We start from the raw sequence: 27318 nt of genomic DNA on the forward strand, positions 1-27318 counted from the left end.
TAGGCCGCCTGGAGTTCTTCCGGGACCCTAGAGTCGCCCCTCTCCCACAACTGCCTCCGTTGTCTGCTTAGGTGATATATGTGAGACAGCCAACCTATAATTGGCTGTCCGGCCGTGGTTTGCAGTATGGCTTAAAGTCTCTTCCTTGCTCGGCGTTCCGGCCACCGACTGCTGCGCCTCAGAACGATGTTGCCTCGGTCTAACAGCACGACTCCTTCTGATCCTAATGCCTCTTAACTGTATTCCCGTTGCTCACTGGTTTGTTCTGCTCTAAGGAGTCTGCCAGGATCCCATCCCTGACAGGTCCTCTCTCTAGCTCTCCCCAGTTACTTCTCACTCTCTTCCTGTCCAACCCCCAGTTTTACCAGAGTGTGAGGAGTGGCCTACTAGATAGAACCACCCCCCCTGGTGGCCGGAGTGTGAAGTGTAGTGTGTGTTACCTGATCAGGTGAACTCTTTTAGTGCAATCAGACGTAACATTACTCCCCTTAGTGGCAGAGCGACGTTACTGCAACGACCAGGACTCTGGGGCGCTGCAGAGGGACGACACAAAGGGGACATTTCATTGAAACTGGCGTTGAGCATGTCAGTCTTAACAAACGGCTCACTGGAGTATAATGAGTCGTCAAATTCATTAAGCGGCACACGTCACTTATTGAATTTGGCACATCTTCTGAGTGGTGTGCACCTAGTTGTGCCTTGCCAGAATTGCTATTCCAGTGACTGGAGTAACATTTCTGGTGGACAGAACAGCAACATTTTTAATGAAGTTGGCAAACCCCGACAAGCTTAGACTTCTCCACAGCTCCTTTTGGTGGAGTTGCTTCAAAATATGTGACTTTTCAAAGCTTTTACACCAAAGGACTGTCATAAAAGCTTTGATGAATCGGCTCCATAATATGCTGGGGGGTGGAATGGACAGAAGCAATTGCACAGTGTACCATTTAATGGCAGTCATGGCTTCATCTTTTAATAACTAGATCAACACCTCTAGTGTCCCTCTTCACTGCTGCGGAATCTCCACCCATCCAGCCTGACTGACAGCTCATCAGTGTGCCTCCTCTCTGCTACTGCCGAATCTCCACCTAACTTGCCTGATTGATAGATCCTCAGTGTCCCTCTTCTCTGCTGATACCTCACATGGCTCAGTACAAGCTGCAGACATCAGTCAAGCTGGCTGGGCAGAGACTGAATATACTTTTAGCTACTTTTCCACTTTTAAGACTCATCGGATTATGCAGCCATTGCGACATGTACTTTCAAAGTAAGTACACCAGTCTCATAAGGTCTAAGAGATATAGGCATGCAGTCTACATTGTGACATGTGATAACAGATCCACTTTAACATCTCTTCGCTTCATTGCGATTTCCCATTGTGTGTTTGATTTCTCATTATTTTCTTGTATCATCCGAGGCAGCCATAATTGTGTAATTCGGTGCCTTAGGGACACCTTAGATTGAAGAAATAACGTTATATCTGCTTGAATGCTTCTCTATAAAGCTTTGTGCCACCAAATATGAGCACAGCATCTCTGATCTCTCCCTCCGTGGAGAAAGAATCTTCCCAAAACTCCCAAGAGTCCGATGTGAAGTTATTAAATCCCATAAATGAATCCCCCTTCCTCCGAAAGTGTGATGGTTAAACTTTCCCTCCGAGAGTCATTACTTTCACGTATGAGAATGTTTGACTCCGTGACATTTCCCAAATGGAAGAAGAAAAAAAAAAAGTCCATGGGGGCTGGGTAATAGAGGGTTGGGGGGGTGGGGGGGGGTAGGGGGGTAGTACTTTTGCAAAACCTAAATTGTTTAGTCAGCGGTCTCTGATTTCTTTTTATTGGAGAAACTTGGACCAAGTGGCACAGACGCGCTTCCTATAAGTAAATGGTTGTTGAACACAGCGGGGTCTTAAGGTTACAATCATTTTGGACACAGAGGACCCTCTGGAGGCATAAATAGATCAGTTCCTCCTTTTCCTCCTCACCAAGTGTGCAGCTGCCAGCAAACGCAGGTGCCACCGTCTCCCCAGGACAAGACTTGTAAGTAACCTTCTCAACTTTCCTCCTGAATATCAGCAATTATTTCATCTATTTTTACGCAGGCAGATGTAGCAGAGCAGAGTCCGTCTTTTAAGACTTTTACCTAAAAACCTCAACTCGTTATAACAAAAGGATATGCCTGACTACACACTCGGCTCTGCTACATCCATCCACATTTCTATGGAATCTGAGATGAATACTCATTCCAGGCAGATTGCTGTTAAATCGATTGCAGATGTTTTCCTCTACAGATAAAGATTTTTTTAACATTTTTTTTAATGCAGAGAGAGAAGATGATTCCGTGGTGTAAAACCTACAAAGTCGTCCTGACGGTGTTATCGATCGCGGGTTATTCCAGCTGTCTGCCCCTAAGGGAAGATCCGATTTGCACCGCAGAAGAGATCGCGAAGTATAGCATCGTCTTCACTGGGAAATGGAGCCAGACGTCCTTCCCCAAACAATATCCCCTGTACAGACCCCCGGCTCAGTGGTCGTCATTGTTGGGTAAGTGAGCAGCGCGTGCTATGGGATATATATATACTGGAGGATGTCGATGTAGCAGAGCAGAATTTATCACTTACTTATGTGCAGTTCCATCTTTAATGTAAAAAGATAAGGGGAAAAAGGGGAAATACCCTGCACGGTTTACTGTAGTCCTATAATAATGACAGGAGTCAAAACTGAGACGCTCGGCTGCATCTGAAAAAGGATTTCTCTCTGCTACATGTCAAAGTATTCTGCTTAGTTACATCTGTCAAGTATCTTCTGCTACATGAAACATAACCCTTCTGCTTCTGAAAATCATGTCTCTGCTGCATCTCTATATCCACACAGCTCTGCTCCATCTCTATATCCACACAGCTCTGCTACATCTCTATATCCACATAGCTCTGCTACATCTCTATATCCACATAGCTCTGTTCCATCTGTATATCCACATAGCTCTGCTCCATCTCTATATCCACACAGCTCTGCTACATCTGTATATCCACATAGCTCTGCTACATCTCTATATCCACACAGCTCTGCTCCATCTCTATATCCACACAGCTCTGCTCCATCTCTATATCCACATAGCTCTGCTCCATCTCTATATCCACACAGCTCTGCTCCATCTCTATATCCACATAGCTCTGCTCCATCTCTATATCCACATAGCTTTGCTACATCTCTATATCCACACAGCTCTGCTACATCTCTATATCCACACAGCTCTGCTTCATCTCTATATCCACACAGCTCTGCTACATCTCTATATCCACACAGCTCTGCTCCATCTCTATATCCACACAGCTCTGCTACATCTCTATATCCACATAGCTCTGCTCCATCTCTATATCCACATAGCTCTGCTCCATCTCTATATCCACACAGCTCTGCTACATCTGTATATCCACATAGCTCTGCTACATCTCTATATCCACACAGCTCTGCTACATCTCTATATCCACACAGCTCTGCTCCATCTCTATATCCACACAGCTCTGCTCCATCTCTATATCCACACAGCTCTGCTCCATCTCTATATCCACATAGCTCTGCTCCATCTGTATATCCACATAGCTCTGCTACATCTCTATATCCACACAGCTCTGCTCCATCTCTATATCCACATAGCTCTGCTACATCTCTATATCCACATAGCTCTGCTCCATCTGTATATCCACATAGCTCTGCTCCATCTCTATATCCACACAGCTCTGCTACATCTGTATATCCACACAGCTCTGCTACATCTTTATATCCACATAGCTCTCTACAGCTCTGCTACATCTCTATATCCACAAAGCTCTGCTACATCTCTATATCCACACAGCTCTGCTACATCTCTACATCCACACAGCTCTGCTACATCTTTATATCCACATAGCTCTCTACAGCTCTGCTACATCTCTATATCCACAAAGCTCTGCTACATCTCTATATCCACACAGCTCTGCTACATCTCTACATCCACACAGCTCTGCTCCATCTCTATATCCACACAGCTCTGCTACATCTCTATATCCACACAGCTCTGCTCCATCTCTATATCCACACAGCTCTGCTACATCTCTATATCCACACAGCTCTGCTCCATCTCTATATCCACACAGCTCTGCTACATCTCTATATCCACACAGCTCTGCTACATCTCTATATCCACACAGCTCTGCTCCATCTCTATATCCACACAGCTCTGCTACATCTCTATATCCACACAGCTCTGCTACATCTCTACATCCACACAGCTCTGCTACATCTTTATATCCACATAGCTCTCTACAGCTCTGCTACATCTCTATATCCACAAAGCTCTGCTACATCTCTATATCCACACAGCTCTGCTACATCTCTACATCCACACAGCTCTGCTACATCTCTATATCCACACAGCTCTGCTACATCTCTATATCCACACAGCTCTGCTACATCTCTATATCCACACAGCTCTGCTACATCTCTATATCCACACAGCTCTGCTACATCTCTATATCCACACAGCTCTGCTCCATCTCTATATCCACACAGCTCTGCTACATCTCTATATCCACACAGCTCTGCTACATCTCTACATCCACACAGCTCTGCTACATCTTTATATCCACATAGCTCTCTACAGCTCTGCTACATCTCTATATCCACAAAGCTCTGCTACATCTCTATATCCACACAGCTCTGCTACATCTCTATATCCACACAGCTCTGCTACATCTCTACAACTACACAGCTCTGCTACATCTCTATATGCACATAGCTCTGCTACATCTCTATATCCACACAGCTCTGCTCCATCTCTACATCCACACAGCTCTGCTACATCTCTACATCCACACAGCTCTGCTACATCTTTATATCCACATAGCTCTCTACAGCTCTGCTACATCTCTATATCCACAAAGCTCTGCTACATCTCTATATCCACACAGCTCTGCTACATCTCTACATCCACACAGCTCTGCTCCATCTCTATATCCACACAGCTCTGCTACATCTCTATATCCACACAGCTCTGCTACATCTCTACATCCACACAGCTCTGCTACATCTTTATATCCACATAGCTCTCTACAGCTCTGCTACATCTCTATATCCACAAAGCTCTGCTACATCTCTATATCCACACAGCTCTGCTACATCTCTATATCCACACAGCTCTGCTACATCTCTACAACTACACAGCTCTGCTACATCTCTATATGCACATAGCTCTGCTACATCTCTATATCCACACAGCTCTGCTCCATCTCTACATCCACACAACTCTGCTACATCTATATCCACACAGCTCTGCTACATCTCTATATCCACATAACTCTGCTACATCTCTATATCCACATAGCTTTGCTACATCTCTACATCCACACAGCTCTGCTACATCTCTATATCCACACAGCTCTGCTACATCTCTATGTCCACATAGTTCTGATACATCTCTATATCCACACAGCTCTGCTCCATCTCTATATCCACACAGCTCTGCTACATCTCTATATCCACATAACTCTACTACATCTCTACATCCACACAGCTCTGCTACATCTCTATATCCACACAGCTCTGCTCCATCTCTATATCCACACAGCTCTGCTACATCTCTATATCCACACAGCTCTGCTACATCTCTACATCTACACAGCTCTGCTACATCTCTATATCCACATAGCTCTGCTACTTCTCTATATCCGCACAGCTCTGCTACATATCTATATCCACATAGCTCTGCTCCATCTCTATATCCCCACAACTCTGCTACATCTCTATATCCACATAGCTTTGCTACATCTCTACATCCACACAGCTCTGCTACATCTCTATATCCACACAGCTCTGCTACATCTCTATATCCACATAACTCTGCTACATCTCTATATCCACATAGTTTTGCTACATCTCTACATCCACACAGCTCTGCTACATCTCTATGTCCACATAGTTCTGCTACATCTCTATATCCACACAGCTCTGCTCCATCTCTACATCCACACAGCTCTGCTCCATCTCTATATCCACACAGCTCTGCTCCATCTCTATATCCACACAGCTCTGCTACATCTCTATATCCACACAGCTCTGCTACATCTCTATATCCACACAGCTCTGCTACATCTCTACATCCACACAGCTCTGCTCCATCTCTATATCCACACAGCTCTGCTACATCTCTATATCCACATAACTCTACTACATCTCTACATCCACACAGCTCTGCTACATCTCTATATCCACACAGCTCTGCTCCATCTCTATATCCACACAGCTCTGCTACATCTCTATATCCACACAGCTCTGCTACATCTCTATATCCACATAGCTCTGCTACATCTCTATATCCACACAGCTCTGCTACATCTCTACATCTACACAGCTCTGCTACATCTCTATATCCACATAGCTCTGCTACTTCTCTATATCCGCACAGCTCTGCTACATCTCTATATCCACATAGCTCTGCTACATCTCTATATCCCCACAACTCTGCTACATCTCTATATCCACACAGCTCTGCTACATCTCTATATCCACATAGCTCTCTACAGCTCTGCTACATTTCTACATCTGTATAGCTCAGCTACATCATTATATCCAAATGGCTTTGCTACATCACTATATTTGTATATCTCTATTATGTTTCAATATCTGTATAGCTGTACTATAAATACTTTGTCACTGTAGCTGTGATACATCTGTATATCATTATAGCTCTGCTACTCCCACAATGTAGTAACAGGTACATATCAAAATTCATTATTTATCCCAGGATCGCTGCAAAATATGTATAGTACAAATAAAGTAAAGTAATGATATAGGATCAACAATGATGAAGAATATTAAATGAGTTTTCCATTTTAGTAACTTCAGGGGATCGCCCCTGGGTGAGTATACTTTAACCTGTTTTTCTAATCTTTCAGGATACATCAGGGGCTTATCTACAGAATTACAGATTGCTGTAGATAAGTCCCTGATGCAGGTGGCCTTTGTTTATAGGCTATTTTTGAGGTGACAGATTCCCTTTAAGATGTTCTTCAGACATAATTTCACAAAAAAACAAAAATGGGTCTAACAAAATTTTAGTCACCTTTCCAAAATTGTGGGTAAACAACATTGTTTCAAGCATGTGATGCTCATTGAAACTCACCTGTGGCAAGTAATAGGTGTGGGCAATATGAAAATCACACCTGAAACCAGATAAAAAAGTGAGAAGTTGACTCAATCTTTACATTGTGTGTCTGTGTGTGCCACACCAAGAATAGAGAACAGAAAGAGGAGAAAATAACTGTCTGAGGACTTGAGAACCTAAAATTGTTGTAAAATATCAACAATATCAAATTTAAAAGTCCATCTCCAAAGATCTTGATGTTCCTTTGTCCATGGTGCACAACATAATCAAGAAGTTTACAACCCATGGCACTGTAGCTTATCTCCCTGGGTGTGGACAGCAGAGAAAAATTGATGAAAATTTGCAACGCCGGATAGTCTGGATGGTGGATAAGCAGCCCCAATCAAGTTCTAAAGCAATTTAAGCTTTTCTGCAAGCTCAGGGTGAATCAGTGTCAGCGCGAACTGTCCATCGACATTTGAATGAAATGAAGCGCTATGGCAGGAGATCTAGGAGGACCCCACTGCTAACACAGAGACATAAAAATGCTAAACTGCAGTTTGCCAAAATGTATGTGAGTAGGCCAAAACCCTTGTGGGAAAGCGTCTTGTGGACATATGAGACCAAGATAGAGAACATCATTCTACTGTTTACCGAAAATGGAATGAGGCCTACTAAGAAAAGAACACAGTACCCAATAGCATAACTAACTAAGGTATTGTGTCTGAGTGAAGGTTTGTTTTACTAAAATGCTGTGGGCATTTCAGAAAAAGCATTCATCTCAAAGCTGGCAAGTCTTCTCTTCACTCGCTTCCTTTGAGTGACAAGTCTCACCATATGTGTGTGTATAGGGAGAAACCTGTCACTTAAAGTGGGAAGGTTGAGGAAAAGCCACCAGGGACTGGCCTCTTGGACTAGACACAAGAGCGTCAAAGCCTTTCAGAGTAAAACATACCTGGCAGAATATATCTTCTGTCAGGTTCTTTCTAAAGAGAACCTGTCACATCGTATTTGCAGTCTGATCTGTAGATAGTCTGGTATAGAGAGGGAGAAGCTGAGTAGTGTAGGGATTGTACTCACTCGGGTGCATCAGGAGGAAGACAGGAGACTCGTTCCTTTCAAAGTTCATATGGGTTTATTTGCTTCATAACCCAGGAAGCACCAACAGAAAGGAAAAAAAAACAGCCTTTAGGGCAGGCAAAAACAAAGCATTAGCTTCCATAGCACAGTCCTCTAGCTCCTCTGAGAGCTATGTGGGAGTACATGCTCTCCCAAGACACCAACAGCCACTAACTCACATGGCCAGGTCACATGACCCTGACCTCACACAGGTCCTCGCAGGATCCTGCTCCCTCAGGCCTGTGGGTACACAGGCTGGGGTAATGTCCAGCACTCAGGCTCAGGTAATGTCCAGATACACAGGAAGACTTCTTCCTCTCTGCACACAGACCATGGAGGTCTCCACACCTCCAGCCACAGCCCCTGTGCCAAACAGCAGCCTCCATTACATAAGCTGTAATCACACCCACAGGGGTGGTATATGGGTAACCTGATCTGCCCATCTCTCTTAGCTACCCACAACCTGGACACAAATGCACTAAACGACATCTTAGTGCTCACGTGCACTAAAGCAAAATACACCGGGTTGCATCGCAGGGAGCAGCCATCTCTGCAACACATACTTCCCATCGATTATATGGCCATTAGCCTCCTTACATACCTCCCCCTCTGCCTAAAGCCATGGTGATTAGCACCTTCCATTACCCAACCATGGACCCTACAGGGTCGCCTTCGGGCGTAAACCCATCTATCAAAATCGGACTTTGTCACTGACCCCTCTTGGACTAGTAGGTTGTCTCATTTCGTCACCTCCTCTGACAGGGTTGCCCCTTTGTCGGACCACCCTCATCCCCGGTGGTCAGTATGGTCTTGTGATTCCCTTGGTCCCATACCTTCTGTCTTGTCTGACCCTCTGTTACCACGTCCGCTACAGGGTCTCCCACCTAGGTCAATCAGCATTTAGCTAACAGAGGAGTCACTACTTCTAACTCTTCCTTTAGGTGTTTTGTGCAGAGGCAGTGTAGGTACATGTCACTCAGGATAGCCACCCGCTTCACTGTGACTTCCCTAGTCGACAGTATGACCAACTGCCAAGTCTCTGGAGCCCAGTTCACACTACAAGCCTCCACCGCCTTTCTTAATGCCTCATGTACGGGCTCACTGGCACACGCTTCTCGCGCATCTTCGGGTAACTCTACCATGCCCTGGAAGCCACTTCTTTGGTCAGTCTCTCCAGCTCACTCCCCTTCATTGTGATCAGATCGGGAGGGCGCGACAGTTCGTTCTGTAGAGCAGAGAGCTCATTTTTCTGGCCATCCATGTGCTTCTGGAGCTGGGCCTTAGCCTCCTGCTTAGCCTTCTGCTCAATCTTGAGCTCTCGGTGAACTTTATCCCGCCTCCCTGCCAGGCAGCAATACTCGTCCTCTCTCTGGTGAAGCTCCTGCTGATGCTTCTCATTGGCCTCTCTGATGTATGCGGCCTTCTCCTCCACGCCTGTTGACAGTTCCCGGAGGTCTTGTTCAATTTGTGTCCTTGCTTTCTGCACTGAAACCATTTTAGACTCAAAGGCAGCGATTTCCTCAGCCTTCTGCTCTTCCAGACGTTTTAGTTCCCCATGCAAATCTGCCACTTTTTTCTTCTCATGAACAAACTCTCTGGCGAGGTCCTGGAGCTCCTGTGCTTTGCTGCAGCAGGTCATTTCCATCTAGGATACGTGTTCTGCAACCTCTTCTCGCATCGATCGCAGCTTCTCCTAGGTAAAGTAGATGGTATGAAGCAGCTTCTGCTGCTGCTCTTCCTTCTCTCCGAGGTGAGACTTGACTGCCGAGAGCTTGGACTCCAGGTGACGCACCTGATCCAGCTGCGCGTAGTTGGTGGTTTCCATACTTGACACCTTCAACCTCCCGTTCAGCAGCTGTTGACAGACCTCATCATACTCTTTCCATGTGCACCTTTCCTTTGTCAGTTTGTCGATTTTATCCTCTCGTTGCCGAGTGGCAGCAGTCGATTCGGACAGCTTTGCCTGCAGGATCTCCATTTTTTCTCAGAGTTCTTCCCCTACTGCGATTTTTGCTGTTGGATCTCTTCCGCCACTCTTTGTCAGCTTTATCTTCCGTACATCATCGACTACCTGTGTGCTAGGGTTTGTCAGTGGTAAAGTGACCCCCTTATCAAGGACATTAACTTTGTTGGCACCTGTCCCTGTCTCTTCTTTATCTGTCTTCTCAGAGGGTGTAGCCTGACCTGCCTTTCTGAGGCCACTGTGTCCCCGGCGACGTGAGGAAGACTGGCCATTTGTACCCAGGTCAACCTTACTGCAATCTTTTCTCCTTGCGTCACAGTCTGTATGGGATTCACCACTACTCAGTCTGTCATCATGGAACCAGCAGTCCCCACTTCAATAGGTGTCGTACCCCTCTCCTGGATCTACCCCCACTTCAACAGTCACACTTTTCGTCACCTCTGTGAAGTCCCAGAGTTGGTCAGACCCACACTTCCGTCCTGTCATACTATCTTGTATTGCCTTCCCCTTCGTGTTGCTAAGTTGTCCAATTGGTCATGCCTAACTCAGGACTATCGACTCTAGGGGGTGCATTCTCCTCATTATTAGATCTTATGCACATTCTTTCTACAGACACCATTCCCTTATTCAGCAGTTCCACAGTACTTCCAAGTCCCGACCTATTACCACAGGTTACCGCAAGTCCGTGACTACACCCGCCTCATGATACATGGAAACCTCAGCCACGACAATGTAAAGGCAAACTATCAGAAGACCTTTACTGTCCTCACATCCGCTGCTTACTTTCGACCCAGGTGACCTACAGTGTTCTGGAGGGGCTCTCCACTACCTGGGTCTATCAGTCCCATCATATGTTCTCTATCCACCCAGATGGGACACAGTCATGACTCTTCAATGGCCGAGCAATCCACACTATAAAGTGGACCTGAATAGTATGAATCTCGCTGTCCCCGGCTACAGACCAATGGGACAACTGTCACCCCTTTTTGGGCCACCACCCCTATTTGGGTCACCGCCCCCTTTTGGGACTCCATCGCCTTTCGGGAATCCATCCCTCCTTGGGGTGCATGCCGTGGACTCTCCATGCCCTCTCAGGCCCTCACCGCCTGTGCATGGCTGTCTAACCGCCCCAACAGTTCCTCACAGCGAGGCTTCACACCACTCTGCCTGGCTCTGCACAGCGAGGCTCTGCAGATCTCCTCAAGGCTCTGCACCTTTCTGCACCACTATGCACGGTTCCGCTCCACTCAGCATGGCTCTGCACCTCTCTGCACGGCTCTGCAAACATCCAGACAGCTCTGTGGACCTCTTGGTCCTGGCACACTCCTCTGAGCCACTGCAAATCTTTGTAACACCGCCAAGTTACCGCCACAAGCATGTAATCTTCGTGGTTTCTTCATGACACCGCCAGATGCTTGGAGTTCGAGGACCCACCGATCCACAGCAAACATCTGCTGTAGTCCTTCCAGGTACAACCTGGACCGATGCCCGCAGTCTAGCACCAATTGTAGGAATGGTACTCACTTGGGTGCATCAGGAAGAAGACAGGGGACACGCTCCTTTCAAAGTCCATATGGGTTTATTTGCTTCATAACCCAGGAAGCACCAACGAACAGGGAAAAAACAGCCTTTAGGGCAGGCAAAAAACAAAGCATCAGTGTCCATAGCACAGTCCTCTAGCTGCTCCGAGAGCTATGTGGGAGTTCCTGCTCTCCCAAGACACCAATAGCCACTAACTCCCATGGCCAGGTCACATGACCTCACACAGGTCCTCGCAGGATCCTGCTCCCTCAGGCCTGTGGGCACACAGGCTGGGGTAATATCCAGCACTCAGGCTTGGGTAACGTCCAGATATACAGGAAGACTTCTCCCTCTCTGCACACAGACCATGGAGGTCTCCACACTTCCAGCCACAGCCCCTGTGCCAAACAACAGCCTCCATTACATAAGCTGTAATCACACCCACAGGGGAGGTATATGGGTAACCAGACCTGGCCATCTCTCATAGCTACCCACACTAAAGCAAAATACTCCAGATTGCATTGCAGGGAGCAGCCATCTCTGCGACACATACCTGCCATCGATTATACGGCCATTAGCCTCCTTACAGTAGATTGTGGGAAAAGATTGTGTAGGACATCCCTGGTATTTGTATGGATGAGTTTAGTGGGCAGCCCTAGTGGTGATTTACAGTTATCTCTCCATGCACCGTCATGTGGGGAGACTGTCAATCACCTATAGGACCGCCCACTGGACTATCCATACAACCACCTTGGATTTTAATGAGTAATGTACAGATCTCACTGAGGCTTTTTCACAAAAACATTTATCAATCTGATCAGCTCTTCCTGCTCTATAACTTCCCGTCTGCAGATTAGATACTATTTTGAATATGACAGGTTCCCTTTAAGGTCAGAAATGCAATACATCCTATCCCGTTTTTCGATTACAGACATGGGCTGAATCCAGCCATAAGTAATATCTATTGTCCTTTGTTGCCCTGAAGAAGTTGAATAGTTTCCCACATGTTCGGGAGTATGTGATGTGCAGCATTAACAGTCCAGTTTGACAATATCCAGAACTACAAGATGACACTAGATTCTCTTATCCAACAGGAGTGAGTCATAGCTCTGACTACCACATGTGGAAAAGACATGACCATGCCAGCAATGGAGTGCGTGACTTCACAGAGAAAGGAGAAGCCTGGGCCCTAATGAAGGAGATAGAGGCAGCTGGGGAGAAAATCCAAAGTGTTCATGGGATTTTCTCAGCTCCGTCCATATCTAGCGGGACGGGCCAGTCCTCAACTGAATTGGAGACACATTCGAGACACCCATATGTAAGTACAAGAGGCTTATGTACAAGAGTATAACTATTATTATACTGCTCCTATGTACAAGAATATAACTACTATAATACTGCCCCTATGTACAAGAATATAACTACAATAATACTGCCCCTATGTACAAGAATATAACTACTATAATACTGCCCCTATGTACAGGAATATAACTACTATAATACTGCTCCTATGCACAAGAATATAACTACAATAATACTGCCCCTATGTACAAGAATATAACTACAATAATACTGCCCCTATGTACAAGAATATAACTACTATAATACTGCTCCTATGTACAAGAATATAACTACTATAATACTGCCCTATGTACAAGAATATAACTACTATAATACTGCCCCCTATGTACAGGAATATAACTACTATAATACTGCCCCTATGTACAAGAATATAACTACTATAATACTGTCCCCTATGTACAAGAATATAACTACTATAATACTGCCCCTATGTACAGGAATATAACTACTATAATACTGCTCCTATGTACAAGAATATAACTACAATAATACTGCCCCTATGTCCAAGAATATAACTACTATAATACTGCCCCTATGTACAAGAATATAACTACTATAATACTGCTCCTATGTACAAGAATATAACTACTATAATACTGCTCCTATGTACAAGAATATAACTACTATAATACTGCCCCTATGTACAAGAATATAACTACTATAATACTGCTCCTATGTACAGGAATATATCTACTATAATACTGCTCCTATGTACAAGAATATAACTACTATAATACTGCCCCTATGTACAAGAATATAACTACTATAATACTGCTCCTATGTACAAGAATATAACTACTGTAATACTGCCCCTATGTACAAGAATATAACTACAATAATACTGCCCCTATGTACAAGAATATAACTACTATAATACTGCCCCTATGTACAAGAATATAACTACTATAATACTGCACACTATGAACAAGAATATAACTACTATAATACTGCTCCTATTTACAAGAATATAACTACTATAATACTGCTCCCTATGTTCAAGAATATAACTACTATAATACTGCTCCTATGTACATGAATATAACTACTATAATACTGCTCCTATTTACAAGAATATAACTACTATAATACTGCCCCAAAATACAAGAATATAACTACTATAATACTGCCCCTATATACAAGAATATAACTACTATAATACTGCCTCCAAGAGACAAGAAATTAATCTGAACAGATATGATAGAACTGATATTATATTGTAGTTACTCTTTTAAAAAATCATGATTTGTGTTTTTTAGTGTAATAATTTGACAATCGGTGTTACTTTGGCTGTAATATAGTACTATTTTTCATTTACTGTTTAACCTTCTCTATTGTCAGGTTTCATTTATGGTTCGGATAGTGCCAAGTCCTGACTGGTTTGTGGGAATCGATAGTATAAACCTCTGTGATGGGAAGACTTGGAAAAAGAGCTTATCAATAGATCTTCACCCTTATGATGCTGGGACAGACAGTGGATTCACATTCTCTTCACCAAATTTTGCCACCATCCCACAAGGCACCGTGACTGATGTATGTATATTATATTTACCATAGAGGGAATGTATATTCAGAATATGCCATATTGTTTATTATCTATATGAATAACTCTTGAAATGTTGCAGTTTTCACAATAGAGCAGTCACAATAGGCTGATACTTTCTATTTTCTGTGATTTGCTGTATAGACTGAGGTAGAATGAGTAGAGTCACTTCAGTCACATAAAAGGGATTTATTTCCAGTTCTATGGTAGTGATGAAGGTTTAGATAATGTAAGGAAGCATAGCAACACCTGCCCAACAGTTTTATAGGTTTAATCATGACTGTCCTTTACCGTAAATATCCCATTATATTTGTCAGTCGTGCAAATATTTCATCCTTGGCTCACGTGAAGGATTCATTAAAAGCTATTTGAACTTTCACCTCTTGAAGTGACCTTTCAGATATGAAAATATTTCTCTTCTCTGACAGATTACCTCTTCCTCACCAAATCATCCAGCAAACTCATTCTTTTATCCCAGACTAAAGAACCTGCCGCCAATTGCAAAAGTGACATTTATGAAACTCAAAGGCAAGATAACATCCTTCCTTGACATAGCATCGAACGTGACCACTAGAGGGAATGAGATTGAGGAAAATTACTCAGGTAAGCCGCCTCTTATTTATCCTATTTAGATAGCTTTCATGAAATAAAATAATTAACTGGCAATATTTTAGCTCTTGCTTATAAAAATCAGGTTTAGGGTGAAAAATTAAAAGAAACTGACACTTCCTGACATTCCCTATTTTATAACGTACACATCACAGACGGGAAAAACATTTCTTCATCTCCGATACCAGATAATGCTTCAAACTCACAATAAAAGAGAAGTGAGAGGCAGTGGCAAAACTAGAGTCCGATGGGCCCTGGTGCAAAATTTGGGCCTCCCCCCATCCTGGTATATACACTGCTCAAAAAAATAAAGGGAACACTAAAATCCCACATCCTAGATATCACTGAATGAAATATTCCAGTTGTAAATCTTTATTCATTATATAGTGGAAAGCGTTGAGAACAGTAAAACCTAAAAATGATCAACGTAAATCACAACTAATATCCCATGGAGGGCTGGAGTTTGAATGATACTTAAAATCAAAGTAGAAAATTAAATTACAGGCTGATCCATCATCAGTAGAAATGCCTCAAAACAAGGAAATGATGCTCAGTAGTGTTTGTGTGGCCTCCACGTGCCTGTATGATCTCCCTACAATGCCTGGGCATGCTCCTGATGAGGCGGTGGATGGTCTCCTGAGGGATCTCCTCCTAGACCTGGACTAAAGCATCCGCCAACTCAAGGACAGTCTGTGGTGCAACGTTGGTGGATGGAGCGAGACATGATGTCCCAGATGTGTTCAATCGGATTCAGATCTGGGGAACAGGCGGACCAGTCCATAGCTTCAATGCCTTCATCTTGCAGGAACTGCTGACACACTCCAGCCACATGAGGTCTGGCATTGTCCTACATTAGGAGGAACCCAGGGCCAACCGCATCAGCATATGGTGTCACAAGGGGTCTGAGGATTTCAACTCGGTACCTAGTGGCAGTCAGGCTACCTTTGGTGAGCACATGGAGGGCTGTGCGACCCTCCAAAGAAATGCCACCCCACACCATTACTAACCCACTGCCAAACCGGTCATGCTGAAGGATGTTACAGGCAGCAGATCACTCTTCACGGCGTCTCCAGACTCTGTCATGTCTGTCACATGTGCTCAGTGTGAACCTGCTTTCATCTGTGAAGAGCACAGGGCTCCAGTGGTGAATTTGCCAATCCAGGTGTTCTGTGGCAAATGCCAAGCATTCTGCACGGTGTTGGGCTGTGAGCACAACCCCCATCTGTGGACGTCGGGCACTCAGACCATCCTCATGGAGTCGGTTTCTGTTTGTGCAGACACATGCACATTTATGGCCTGCTGGAGATCATTTTGCAGGGCTCTGGCTGGGCTCCTCCTGTTCCTCCTTGCACAAAGGCTGAGGTAGCGGTCCTGCTGCTGGGTTGTTGCCCTCCTGTGGCTCCCTCCATGTCTCCTGGTGTACTGGCCTGTCTCCTGGTAGCACCTCCAGTCTCTGGACACTACGCTGACAGACACAGCAAACCTTCTTGCCACAGCTCGCATTGATGTGCCATCCTGGATGAGCTGCACTACCTGTGCTACTTGTGTGGATTGTAGAGTCCATCTCATGATACCACGAGTGTGAAAGCACAACCAACATTCAAAAGTGACCAAAACATCAGCCAGAAAGCATTGGTACTGAGATGTGGTCTGTGGTCTCCACCTGCAGAACCAGTCTTTTATTGAGTGTGTCTTGATAATTGCCAATAATTTCCATCTGTTGTCTATTCCATTTGCACAACAGCATGTGAAATTGATTGTCAGTCAGTGTTGCTTCCTAAGTGTACAGTTTGATTTCACAGAAGTTTCATTTACTTGGAATTATATTTCGTTGTTTAAGTGTTCCCTTTATTTTTTTGAGCAGTGTATATGCGGCGCCCCCACCGCCGCAGGGCCGAGGGGTACCCGATACCGGGCCTCTGAGTCTCTGCTCCGGGGTTGTCACGGCGGCTAGGCCCGGTCCATGACCCTGCTGGTGGGGAGGCGACGTACAGTGAATGATAAATCTAGATGGTGGTAACGGTGGTGAGGCTGTAGCGGTGCGGTGCAGTGGTGCGGTGCAGTAAATAACGAGGACACCAGGTTGCAGTCTCTTTACCTCTTTACTGAAGATCTCTGGGCCCTCAGTCCGGAATCCGGTTAACCAGGCTGCGCAAGTCCGGCCGGTCCAATGGCACCTCCAGAGTTCTCTTAACAGGTGGAAATCTGTGCCTTCCTTCTAGCGCTATGTGTTGTAGTCCTTCCCTGCTGTGCTTACGGAAAGTCCCCACAACTGTTGTGTCTGTTTCTTAAGTTCCCTCACAACACGATTAGATGATGTTCTGCTAATCTTCCGTCCCTCCCTGTTGTTGCGGTTAGGACGGCACCCGTTTGACGGGTAGGCTCGGAGCTCTTCCGGGACCCTAGAGTCGCCCCTCTCCACAAGTTGCCCCCCAAGACTGCATAGGTGATTTAGGTGAGACAGCCCGCCTGAGACTGACTGTCCTGCCGTAGGTTCGAAGTATTGCCTGAAGCTGTATGTAGAAATACTTCCTTCGGCGTTCAGGCCACCGGTTGTTTGCGCCTCAGTAGGATGTTGCCTCGGTCTTACAGCACGACCCCTACTGGTATTCTCCTTGTTGCTTTGATCTCGTTTCTCACTCAGCACAATCTATCTCGCTTCCAACCCTTAATGGCGGAGCCACAGTACTGCAACGACCAGGACTCTGGGGCGCTGCATATATCTCATCCTGTTATATATGTCCCTTATCCTGGAATATACAACCCCGATCCTTGTATATGCTAATGACCATCTGCTAATGACCTCAGGTTAGCATCCTCAATAATCAGAACCTCCCACTCCCGTCTCCAAGACTTTACACGTGCGGCGCCGATTCTTTGGAATGCACTACCTAGGTTAATACAATTAATCCCCAATCCCCACAGTTTTAAGCGTGCCCTAAAAACTCATTTGTTCAGATTGGCCTACCGCCTCAACGCATTAACCTAATTATCCCTGTGTGGCCTATTAATAAAAAAACAACAACATAATCACGTTCCTCCATCTTCTCATACACTTTATGCAGTTAATAGCCTCTGTGTCTGTACTGTTACATACTTAGGCAGTTAACTGGTTCATGCAGCTTTACATGAACACCCGAGCCTTACACTATGGCTGGTCCAAATAACTAAAGCAATTGTTACCATCCACCTCTCGTGTCTCCCCTTTTCCTCATAGATTGTAAGCTTGCGAGCAGGGCCCTCATTCCTACTGGTATCTGTTTTGAACTGTGATTTCTGTTATGCTGTAATGTCTATTGTCTGTATAAGTCCCCTCTATAAGTTGTAAAGCGCTGCGGAATATGTTGGCGCTATATAAATAAAATTATTATTATTATTATTATTATTATCCCTTATCCTGGACCCCAATCTACGTAAGCATATAGTAAGAGAAGAATAAATTGTTCCTGCAGCTTCCACTAGAAGGAGCTTACTAATGTCCAACTCACAAGAAGAGCCTTAGAATATAACTTGGGGCTAGAGTTGATGCTAATCAATTTGCAAGACTCGGTCCTGCGACCACCTTTTAACTGATGGTATCCATGGCTCTTCTTTAGATTAGCCGGCCTGGCAGGATGTCATTACAGCGTGACACACAAGTATGTGATTGTAAGTCAGGCCTGCTAATCAAGAGAAGAGACGCGCATTCTGGCAAGTAGGAGAATGTTCGCAGGACTCCCACCACAGATGAGGACATGAACATTGCGAATTGATTCACAACATCTCTACTTGGGGCATAGGCCAATTCAGACTGCTTTTTCTTTGGAAAGTTCAAGACCTTAACTTTCTTCACCCAAGTGCAAAAGGTGGAGTGAGTATATAGGAATGTGGTCTATGTCATGCCCTCTCCAAAAGGAGAAGGTCCCCCATCAAACCTTCCTCAGGATCAAAAAGCCACAATTTCCAGGAATAGGCTTCTCCTTGTAGAACATGAGTGGAAACCAATCTTGTTCTTAGCTTGCATATGGACTACCATCCTGGTGTCAACTGAGAGCCACAATCCATGTCTGTGCACCATCCAAAGGACAAAGGAGGTGAACATAGAGTTGCATTGGCAATTGGCAGATGATCACACACCTGACCTAGGCTCCGAGGGACATACTTTAAGGCAGGGGTGGGGAATCTTTTTTCTGCCAAGGGCCATTTGGATATTTATACCATCCTTCGGGGGCCGTACAAACTCCGCCCACAAAGTACATCCTGACTCTGGCACTGGTGTCAGGACTTAATCTTTCATTGCATGCCCTTCAGTGTTCAGTAGTGAACTCTGCGTGTGTGTGCTAACAGAACAAGAAGAAATTAATGAGCTTGTGGCAATCAAAATACAGCTCCTTGCCCGAGAATTCAGTCCCTGAGAATCTGGTTATCGAGGGCCGTAAATGGCCCTGGTGCCTGAGGTTCTCCCCCCCTGCTTTAAGGGGATCTCATCCTATCAAGTTCTTATGACAAATGTAAAACAAATGATAAAACAAATGTAAAAAGTATGACATAAAAATAAATTTAAGAAATAGTGATATGTATTATGAAATTGGTCCTGAGTGACATACAGATGGAATTATTTGAAGTTATCATATTGCGAAGCCAAAAGACCCCAACTAGAAGTAAACCTGCTTGAACTGATTAAAAAGTGAAGCATGTAGAAATATGATTTTGAAGAATTTGCATTTTGACTTATTCGAATCGATAAAAACATATCCTTCGCCATTTTGCACATTGCAGAAAATGTCATCGTCTACCATGTGGGCTGCTCTAAAATACCTTGAATCTCATATCACATGGTATAGTACAAATAATAAGTTGGACTTTTCATAGCCTATATAAAAGTAGAGGCAGGGAATGCAGAAGCCATTTTAGAGTGTTTTATAACAGTGAGAGGACATCAAAAGTCACAGCTCAGCAATTGATATAGAAAGAGAAGGCATTAAACCACTGAAAAAAATATTCCAGACAAGAACATTTTGCACAACGGCAACAGTGGAAAATATGAGTAGTAGTCTGTGAATAAAACAGACATTAAATTGATAGGGGAGAGAAAGATAGGAGAGTTCCCAACAGCAGTGCTAGCCTCAGTGTGAATGATCAATTATATGATGTAGCTGGCATCTGCCTTGTCACATGTGAATTACAATAAAACATGTTTCTTCATGCAGTAGAAAGCAGCAAGCCAGCACAATAGTGTTTGATGAAAAGAATATCTGAAATTAGCGTCAGTCAGAGACAGAGTTCTTGCTTGTCCGAAGTGTTTGCATTTCTTGAGATCAAATGTCCTCATTTCTTCTTTTTGTGAGGGAGGAAAAGTGCGCATGTCACAATTATATTTTTAGCACTAGCCAAATTTTACATCCTTAAGTGCTACAACAATTCAACGCTCTGTTGCTGGTGTTGGCTTTTTGGTTGCTTTGCTTATTATGTCAATTTGGGGAATAGGGTTAAATTTTGATAAATACAGTAGAAAACAAGTAAAAAATGCTGACTTTTAACTGTGCATGTGTGTTTTTGCACACGTTTTACTAATCCAATTTCACAGCTGTACACACCATACCTATTTTGTGATCTGCTGTCATTATTTGCTAATGTACCTACCTACCAGGCATTTCTTATTATGCCCTATTTGTCAAGTGTTGAATAATTGAGGTTGAAAAAAGTGTCCAAAATTAATCATAGTGCTATACAAAATGAATGGTAAAATAAGTGTCAATGGCAACAGACCACAAGTACCAACCACCTGGGCAGTAGTGCAACCAAAAACTGGTCACAGTTGGCCTCCATTGCCTCTGCCAAGAGTATTAGTAGGGAGGAATTGGAGGGATTAATGGAATATACAGCTCATTGTTTATCTCTGTCACAGCAGGATCATGTTATCTCTGACAGTGACACTGTCAGTTTGAGTTAGTGTTCTGCACAAATTGATCTGTCTGATCACAAATGACTAAAGTTACCTTCACACTAACCGACTTTGCAATGATAACGATAGCGATCCGTGACGTTGCAGCGTCCTGGATAGCGATATCGATGTGTTTGACACGCAGCAGCGATCTGGATCCTGCTGTGATATCGCTGGTCGTTGCTGAAAGTTCAGAACTTTATTTGGTCGTCAGATCGGCGTGTATCGTTGTGTTTGACACCAAAAGCAACGATGCCAGCGATGTTTTACAATGGTAACCAGGGTAAATATCGGGTTACTAAGCGCAGGGCCACTCTTAGTAACCCGATATTTACCCTGGTTACCATTGTAAAAGTAAAAAAAACAAACAGTACATACTCACCTTCTGCTGTCTGTCACACGTCCCTCGCCGTCTGCTTCCCGCACTGACTGTGAGTGCCGGCCGTAAAGTAAAAGCAGAGCACAGCGGTGACGTCACCGCTGTGCTCTGTACTGCCGGCGCTCACACAGTGCAGACACAGGATGCAGGAGGAGTGCAGGGAAGCGGACGCCAGGCACCGGAATGTGAGTATGTGTTGGTTTTTTTTACATTTACACTGGTAACCAGGGTAAACATCGGGTTACTAAGCGCGGCCCTGCGCTTAGTAACCCGATGTTTACCCTGGTTACCAGGGGACTTCGGCATCGTTGGTCGCTGGAGAGCTGTCTGTGTGACCGCTCTCCAGCGACCACACAGCGACTAAACAGCGACGCTGCAGCGATCGGCATCGTTGTCTGTATCGCTGCAGCGTCGCTTAGTGTGAAGGTACCTTAAGATGGATAATTTTTGGACAGTTTTTTTAATTAAAATAAACATTCGGTCACTTTCACATTACTAAAGCAGTGTTTGTGTCAGAGAGATAGAAAAGGTCTGAAAAACTATTCACTAATCTGTATCTCCTTATACTGATTTATCCTGAATTTATCCTCTTACTTCTGTCCAACCACCATCCCGATTCCTCCACCCTGTACCAGTCAGTGCACTGGTTACCCATTCGCTAAAGAATTCAAAATAAACGTACCCGGCAAAGCTCTCTACAGTGCTCTCCACCCTTCATCTTCTCCCTCATCTCTACCACCCTACCTGTGCTCTCCATTCTGACAACAATCTGAGACTTAAGGCCCGTCTCACTAAGCGATTTACCAACGATCACGACCAGCGATACGACCTGGCCGTGATCGTTGGTAAGTCGTTGTGTGGTCGCTGGGGAGCTGTCACACAGACAGCTCTCTCCAGCGACCAACGATCAGGGGAACAACTTCGGCATCGTTGAAACTGTCTTCAACGATGCCGAAGTCCCCCTGCAGCACCCGGGTAACCAGGGTAAACATCGGGTTACTAAGCGCAGGGCCGCGCTTAGTAACCCGATGTTTACCCTGGTTACCAAAAAAAACAAACAGTACATACTCGCCTTTCGGTGTCCGTCAGGTCCCTTGCCGTCTGCTTCCTGCTCTGACTGAGATCCGGCCGTACAGTGAGAGCAGAGCGCAGCAGTGACGTCACTGCTGTGCTCTCACTTCTCACTGTACGGCCGTCAGTCAGTGAGAGCAGGAAGCGGACGGCAAGGGACCTGACGGACATCAGAAGGCGAGTACACCGATTCAGCGATGTCAGCGGGGCCTCAACGACCAAAAAAAGGTCCAGGCCATTCCGACACGACCAGCGATCTCGCAGCAGGGGCCTGATCGCTGGTACGTGTCACACATAGCGAGATCGCTATGGAGGTCGCTGTTGCGTCACAAAACTTGTGACTCAGCAGCGATCTCGCTAGCGATCTCGCTATGTGAGACGGGGCCTTAACATCTGCCATTGTGTGAACTTCCCACTTCTGTATTTAAGACTTTCCCTGTGCTGCACCAGTTCTCCAGAATGCGCTACCCTGATCAATTAAATGTATTCATTTTTATATTCACCTCTTTCATTTAGAAACGCCTTTGGATTGTGAAGTCTCCTTGTGGTCTTCCTGGGGTCTCTGTAAAGGCAGCTGTGGATCCAAGGGAGTAAAAAGTCGAACCCGCTATATCCGAATGAAAGCTGCCAACAATGGGACGGCTTGTCCATCTCTCATCGACGACAATGAATGTGAACCGGAGAACTGTGTATAAGTCACAATGAAGGGGGCAGTAACTTATTTTAGGAATGACATCAATGCCTTAGCTGTAAATTCTATCTAAGACTATACAAATATATTATGTGATGGTTATATACTGTCTAGAGCTGAAGGAAGGCAGAACTTTAATTTCTGGGCTCCAAATCTGTAACAAGGCCCCACCTTCCATATGCCATTCATGCAATAGTGTAGCAGAGACCCCTTTGGGCCCTTTCTTCAGGCACGAGGGCGTGGGTGTCACTGGAATGGGTGCACCTCCTATAGCTACTCTAATGAATAGAATCAGACTCTTACACTACAGTCTTGCAGATAAATAAGATGGTGGTCAATCATCTTGGCCATAAAAATGTATCCCAGAATCGTGTGTGTGAATTTTGGGGTTACCATTACATGAACCCCTGCAGCCATAGACCCTGTCAAACCACTGTAACAGTGGACCAAAAGCCCTTTTCAAAAAAAGTTTGAATGGAATAGCAGTGACACGTGCGCATGAGCGCAGCATACGCGCTGCATTCAATGTCTATGGAAGTGGCAAAGATAGGCAAGTATTAAGCACTGAATATAGTGGTATAAAGGGGTCATGTGTAACCACTGCTCCATTCATCTCCTTCGAAAGAGGTTATGTCAGGACCCACATTCTAATGACTGAGGATATCCCAGCAGAGGGGTCCCAATTATAGATTTTTCACAGATGCTATGGATAGTTGTCCATAGCTTGTGGGATATCCTCTTTAAAGAGAAATATCAGTCAGATCCGGGCATCTCCTGTCCGTTCAAGTCTAAATTCCTGTCCATAGGGGGCACTGTTACAGTGGTTAGTGGAGGTAAAATACAGATTCACGCTCCTCCTAAGGAATGGAAATTATATCGAAGAGTCATACTTGGTACAAAAACGACTATTTTTATAGTTATATCCGATCTGGACACGTACAAATGATTACTGATCCTAATAATAGTTGGAATTACCCTTTAAGAAAAATCGTTGGGTCCCAAAACCAGAAGTCATGTTCTCAAGTGTTACCCTGGATAAAATCCACTTTCAGAAATCACATTTCTGAAAACTTACGTGAAAGCCCCACCCCTCCTGGTTATTTTTTTTTTTGGATGGAATTATACAGACCCAACCCTTTTTTGGCGCGGGAGTCTGGGATAATTTTTGGACGGTTGGCAATTATGCATTACAGACCACAAACTAATCTACTGGAAACCTTACGTACCCCATTATTGTCTATACATGACAAACGTATCACTTTGGTGGCAATATTTTAAGTTGGGAACCTATTGTGCTTAAAGGGGTATTACAGCTTCAGCATATAAAGAATTTTTAATACACTTTGAAACTTTTGTTTAAAGGATCTCTGCTTGTTGCAAGTGAATGGAAACCTATTATTTACTTAAAGAGGATGAAACAAACTGTCCTGATCATGTGACAGACATATAAGTACTTGATTGGCCGTGGTTTCAGTACCACCAGTAGATATCTCATTACATGACCAAGACAATTTTCTGAAAGTAAGCAGTATCATTCAATAACTGCAAGCAGAGATCTTGAAAACTGCCAAGGATTGGTGAAAATTGAAGAACATTTGGGATTTGTGACATTGAGACTTTCTGAATTGTCAATGATTGATTTTAAAGAGAAACCGTTGTTTCAATTTTTCTCTGATAAATCAATAGTACACATGAAAATAAGAAACTTTGTGATATATCTTATCAAAATAATCTGCTTCTTTCTACTCCTGGACTCATTTTTCATTCTCAAATTTCTAAATTCACAGGTAAAAATCTGTCTTTAATACACTTTTCCATTACTGGGATAGGAGATGACAGTTGGAGCTTTTAAAATTATATGGAGGAGCCTGAGATAGGAGATGACAGTAGGTGCTTATAAGACTCTATGGAGGCGAGGAGCTAGAGGAACACACAGACATTCTAGGGAGGAGCTAGAGGAAGACACAGACATTCTAGGGAGGAGCTAGAGGAACACAGACATTCTAGGGAGGAGCTAGAGGAACACAGACATTCTAGGGAGGAGCTAGAGGAACACAGACATTCTAGGGAGGAGCTAGAAGAACAAAAAGGCATTCTAGGGAGGAGCTAGAGGAACACAAAGACATTCTAAGGAAGAGCTAGAGGAACACAAAGACATTCTAGGGAGGAGCTAGAGGAACACACAGACATTCTAGGGAGGAGCTAGAGGAACACACAGACATTCTAGGGAGGAGCTAGAAGAACAGACAGACATTCTAGGGAGGAGCTAGAGGGACACAGCCAAATTGTAGGGAGGAGCTAGAGGAACAGAGACTTTCTAGGGAGGAGCTAGAGGAACAGACATTCTAGTTAGGAGCTAGAGGTACACACAAACATTCTAGGGAGCAGCTAGAGGAACACACAGACTTTCTAGGGAGGAGCTAGAAGAACACACGGACATTCTAGGGAGGAGCTAGAGGAACACACAGACATTCTAGGGAGAAGCTAGAGGGACACACAGACATTCTAGGGAGGAGCTAGAGAAACACACAGACATTCTAGGGAGGAGCTAGAGAAACACACAGACATTCTATGGAGGAGCTAGAGGAATACAGACATTCTAGGGAGGAGCTAGAGAAACACACAGACATTGTAGGGAGGAGCTAGAAGAACAAAAAGGCATTCTAGGGAGGAGCTAGAAGAACACACAGACTTTCTAGGGAGGAGCTAGAGGAACACACAGACATTCTAGGGAGGAGCTAGAGGAACACAGACATTCTAGGGAGGAGCTAGAGAAACACACAGACATTCTAGGGTGGAGCTAGAGAAACACACAGACATTCTAGGGAGGAGCTAGAGGAACACAGACATTCTAGGGAGGAGCTAGAGAAACACACAGACATTCTAGGGAGGAGCTAGAGGAACACAGACATTCTAGGGAGGAGCTAGAGGAATACACAGACATTCTAGGGAGGAGCTAGAGGAACACACAGACATTCTAGGGAGGAGCTAGAAAAACACACAGACTTTCTAGGGAGGAGCTAGAGGAACACAGACATTCTAGGGAGGAGCTAGAGGAACAGACTTTCTAGGGAGGAGCTAGAGGAACACACAGACATTCTAGGGAGGAGCTAGAGGTACAAACAGACATTCTAGGGAGGAGCTAGAGGAACACACAGACATTCTAGGGAGGAGCTAGAGGAAAACACAGACATTATAGGGAGGAGCTAGAGGAACACACAAACATTATAGGGAGGAGCTAGAGAAACACACGGACATTCTAGGGAGGAGCTAGAGGAACAGACTTTCTAGGGAGGAGCTAGAGGAACACACAGACATTCTAGGGAGGAGCTAGAGGAACACACAGACATTCTAGGGAGGAGCTAGAGGAAAACACAGACATTATAGGGAGGAGCTAGAGGAACACAGACATTCTAGGGAGGAGCTAGAGGAACAGACTTTCTAGGGAGGAGCTAGAGGAACACACAGACATTCTAGGGAGGAGCTAGAGGAACACAGACATTCTAGGGAGGAGCTAGAGAAACACACAGACATTCTAGGGTGGAGCTAGAGAAACACACAGACATTCTAGGGAGGAGCTAGAGGAACACAGACATTCTAGGGAGGAGCTAGAGAAACACACAGACATTCTAGGGAGGAGCTAGAGGAACACATACATTCTAGGGAGGAGCTAGAGGAATACACAGACATTCTAGGGAGGAGCTAGAGGAACACACAGACATTCTAGGGAGGAGCTAGAAAAACACACAGACTTTCTAGGGAGGAGCTAGAGGAACACAGACATTCTAGGGAGGAGCTAGAGGAACAGACTTTCTAGGGAGGAGCTAGAGGAACACACAGACATTCTAGGGAGGAGCTAGAGGTACAAACAGACATTCTAGGGAGGAGCTAGAGGAACACACAGACATTCTAGGGAGGAGCTAGAGGAAAACACAGACATTATAGGGAGGAGCTAGAGGAACACACAAACATTATAGGGAGGAGCTAGAGAAACACACGGACATTCTAGGGAGGAGCTAAAGGA

At 44.6% G+C, this 27318-nt stretch overlaps 1 protein-coding gene across 1 annotated transcript; it reads left to right on the plus strand.

Annotated features, from left to right (window-relative positions):
- The first annotated feature begins 1849 nt into the window (after positions 1 to 1849).
- Positions 1850 to 27318, plus strand: SPON2 (spondin 2). Its single transcript, XM_077280221.1, has 6 exons — positions 1850 to 2036; positions 2321 to 2540; positions 12814 to 13037; positions 14420 to 14611; positions 15050 to 15224; positions 23120 to 27318. Exons 2-6 carry the CDS (start codon positions 2330 to 2332, stop codon positions 23296 to 23298), a joined length of 981 nt encoding a protein of 326 aa, XP_077136336.1. The 5' UTR covers positions 1850 to 2036; positions 2321 to 2329; the 3' UTR covers positions 23299 to 27318.

This window comes from Ranitomeya variabilis, chromosome 1, assembly GCF_051348905.1.
Source record: "Ranitomeya variabilis isolate aRanVar5 chromosome 1, aRanVar5.hap1, whole genome shotgun sequence".
Lineage (NCBI taxonomy): Eukaryota > Metazoa > Chordata > Amphibia > Anura > Dendrobatidae > Ranitomeya > Ranitomeya variabilis.

Coding starts and splice junctions, on each gene's coding strand:
- SPON2 (XM_077280221.1), top strand. CDS start 2,330: ATGATTCCGTGGTGTAAAACCTACAAAGTCGTCCTGACGGTGTTATCG. Junction 2,541..12,813: donor TCAGTGGTCGTCATTGTTGG/GTAAGTGAGCAG, acceptor CTTATCCAACAG/GAGTGAGTCATAGCTCTGAC. Junction 14,612..15,049: donor CACAAGGCACCGTGACTGAT/GTATGTATATTA, acceptor CTTCTCTGACAG/ATTACCTCTTCCTCACCAAA.